At 39.1% G+C, this 2060-nt stretch overlaps 1 protein-coding gene across 1 annotated transcript in view; it reads left to right on the plus strand.

Moving 5' to 3' along the window:
* cemip (cell migration inducing hyaluronidase 1) overlaps nucleotides 1-2060 on the plus strand; it is a 154735-nt gene that overhangs the window by 89270 nt on the left and 63405 nt on the right. The window contains exon 11 of the mRNA XM_019859939.1: nucleotides 1431-1622. Coding sequence (XP_019715498.1) covers nucleotides 1431-1622 — 192 coding nt within the window. The remainder of the gene's footprint in view (nucleotides 1-1430; nucleotides 1623-2060) is intronic.

A 2060-nucleotide genomic window follows, 5' to 3' on the forward strand; every position in this document is an offset into this window, starting at 1 on the left:
TATATATATATATATATACCGGTAATCATTATGATTATGAAACTTAATTGATGTAATGTAGCCTCAGATAAGTTTATCAGTAGAATCTACTAAAATAAAAACACTGCACATTTCATCTGTATTATAATTAGCCATCACATGGTGAATAAAGCACAGTAGCCTATCTGTTGGCAGGCTGCTCTTTCTCAATGCTTTTAGCCACATTTCAGAGTAACCATCCTGCTCAGAGTTCATGGACAATGGCCTAACCACATTTTGATTCCCAGCTAGTGTGCCTTGTTTGTATCGTAGAATTCTCATGAGAGATTTAACAATCACCCTTGAGGGTTACCACAGGATTCGTACTTGGTTGTAGTGCTTAGGGGTAGACAGATGATTGGCCAGGCCAATTATCTGCGATGATATTCGGCATTCTGACAAGTATCTGCCTCTTTTTAAAAATCGGACGGCCGATAAGAGCTCAATTTAAAACTGTTAACATCAGGGGTACTATTTATTTAAATTTTCAGCTAACTTTATAAGAGTGCTGTTGACACTGGGAACTCTACGTACCTTTTGTTTTTTTTTGAAATTCATACAAAGATAAGTTAAAATGTAACATTTCACTCATTTTGGAAAACTATCAAGAGCTATTTAAGTTTTTATTTAACTTTTTAAGACATGCTGATGATCCTGGGAGGTCCCTGAACTTTTTGTTAGCATTTTAAAACAAAGATGCCCATTGTAAGGCAATATGCTTAAAGACATTTCAACAAAGTTAAGAGCTGGAGTTTGTATTTTCTTTTTTTTTTCCACCCCCACTTTTGCTGAAAATTAATTAACATTGGCTCGTAATATCGATTATCGGCTCCCTTCACTCCTAATATGAGTGAAGGGTATGAGCTATGGTGGTGTTTCATGTGAAGGAAATTTCTCTGCTTTGAGCACAAGCAAGAGACATGACAGTATTTCACAAAATTCTTAAGAGTCAAGTCAAGTCAACTTTATTGTAAAATATGCTTTATGTGCAACATACAGCACAGATGAAATTTCTTTCCTCTCAACCACAGTGCAAACACAGGAGAGAGAGCAGTTGCTGCGGGTACCCTCGCCACCATCAACAGAACAGTTAACATAAAATGACAAAATAATACAACACAACGCATAAGACACGGACAGTCATGCAATCTTAACCACTTTTCTGAGTACGCTTTGTTGTTTGAAGCAGTTATAGAAATGTCAGAATCAGAAATGTTTATTGTGAGAATTGTCACAAAGTGTGTTCCATTTCAGCTATTTTAACACCGTCACAAAAGGAAAACAGTCGTCGCAACATCAACAGTAGCATGACGCATTCATGACTCTACATCTCCTTTTGGATATTACATGACTCGCTATCAACAGTCATTGTCCATTGCTGTCGTTCTAACTCTCAATCTCCAATCCTACAGTCCGTCCTCAGGCCTCAATTTCCATCGACATGATGTCCAACAGCACAATTCTGGAGCTTGCAGACCAGCCTGTGGGTTGGCAACCTGGTGACCAGGTGGTGGTGGCCAGCACCGACTACTCCATGCATCAGACTGAAGGGTTTGACCTCATTCCTTGTCCTACCTGTACACCTAACCAGGTCAAGGTGCAAGGTGAGGAATGTGACTCATAGCACAATCTCACAATTTAAAAGGTGTGCAAACTGGAAAAAATGAAGGTTCTTTCTTCATGAAGATTCTTTATTGCATTGCATGACTTGTTTGATCTGATCAAGCTTCAAGCTTTGTGTGTAAATACTAGAAAAGGAAGTAGCCTGTCCCATCTGATTTGGGATTAGAGGTTGGGGTACACCCTGGACTTTTCACCAACCAATTGCAATATGTCGATAATTTATATATCGACATAATATATATATATATATATATATATATATATACAAGCGGCTGGATAGCTCAGTTGGTAAGGCATCGGTTTGGCGTACGGGAGACGGTGATTCGAATCCCGCTTGGGGCAAAAATGAGCACATAACACCATCCAGTGTGGGTCCTTGGGCAAGATCCTTCACGCTATGCCTACCTCATCCAATGATG

Source organism: Hippocampus comes, unplaced genomic scaffold (genome assembly GCF_001891065.2).
Source record: "Hippocampus comes isolate QL1 unplaced genomic scaffold, H_comes_QL1_v1.1 scaffold75, whole genome shotgun sequence".
Taxonomy (NCBI): domain Eukaryota; kingdom Metazoa; phylum Chordata; class Actinopteri; order Syngnathiformes; family Syngnathidae; genus Hippocampus; species Hippocampus comes.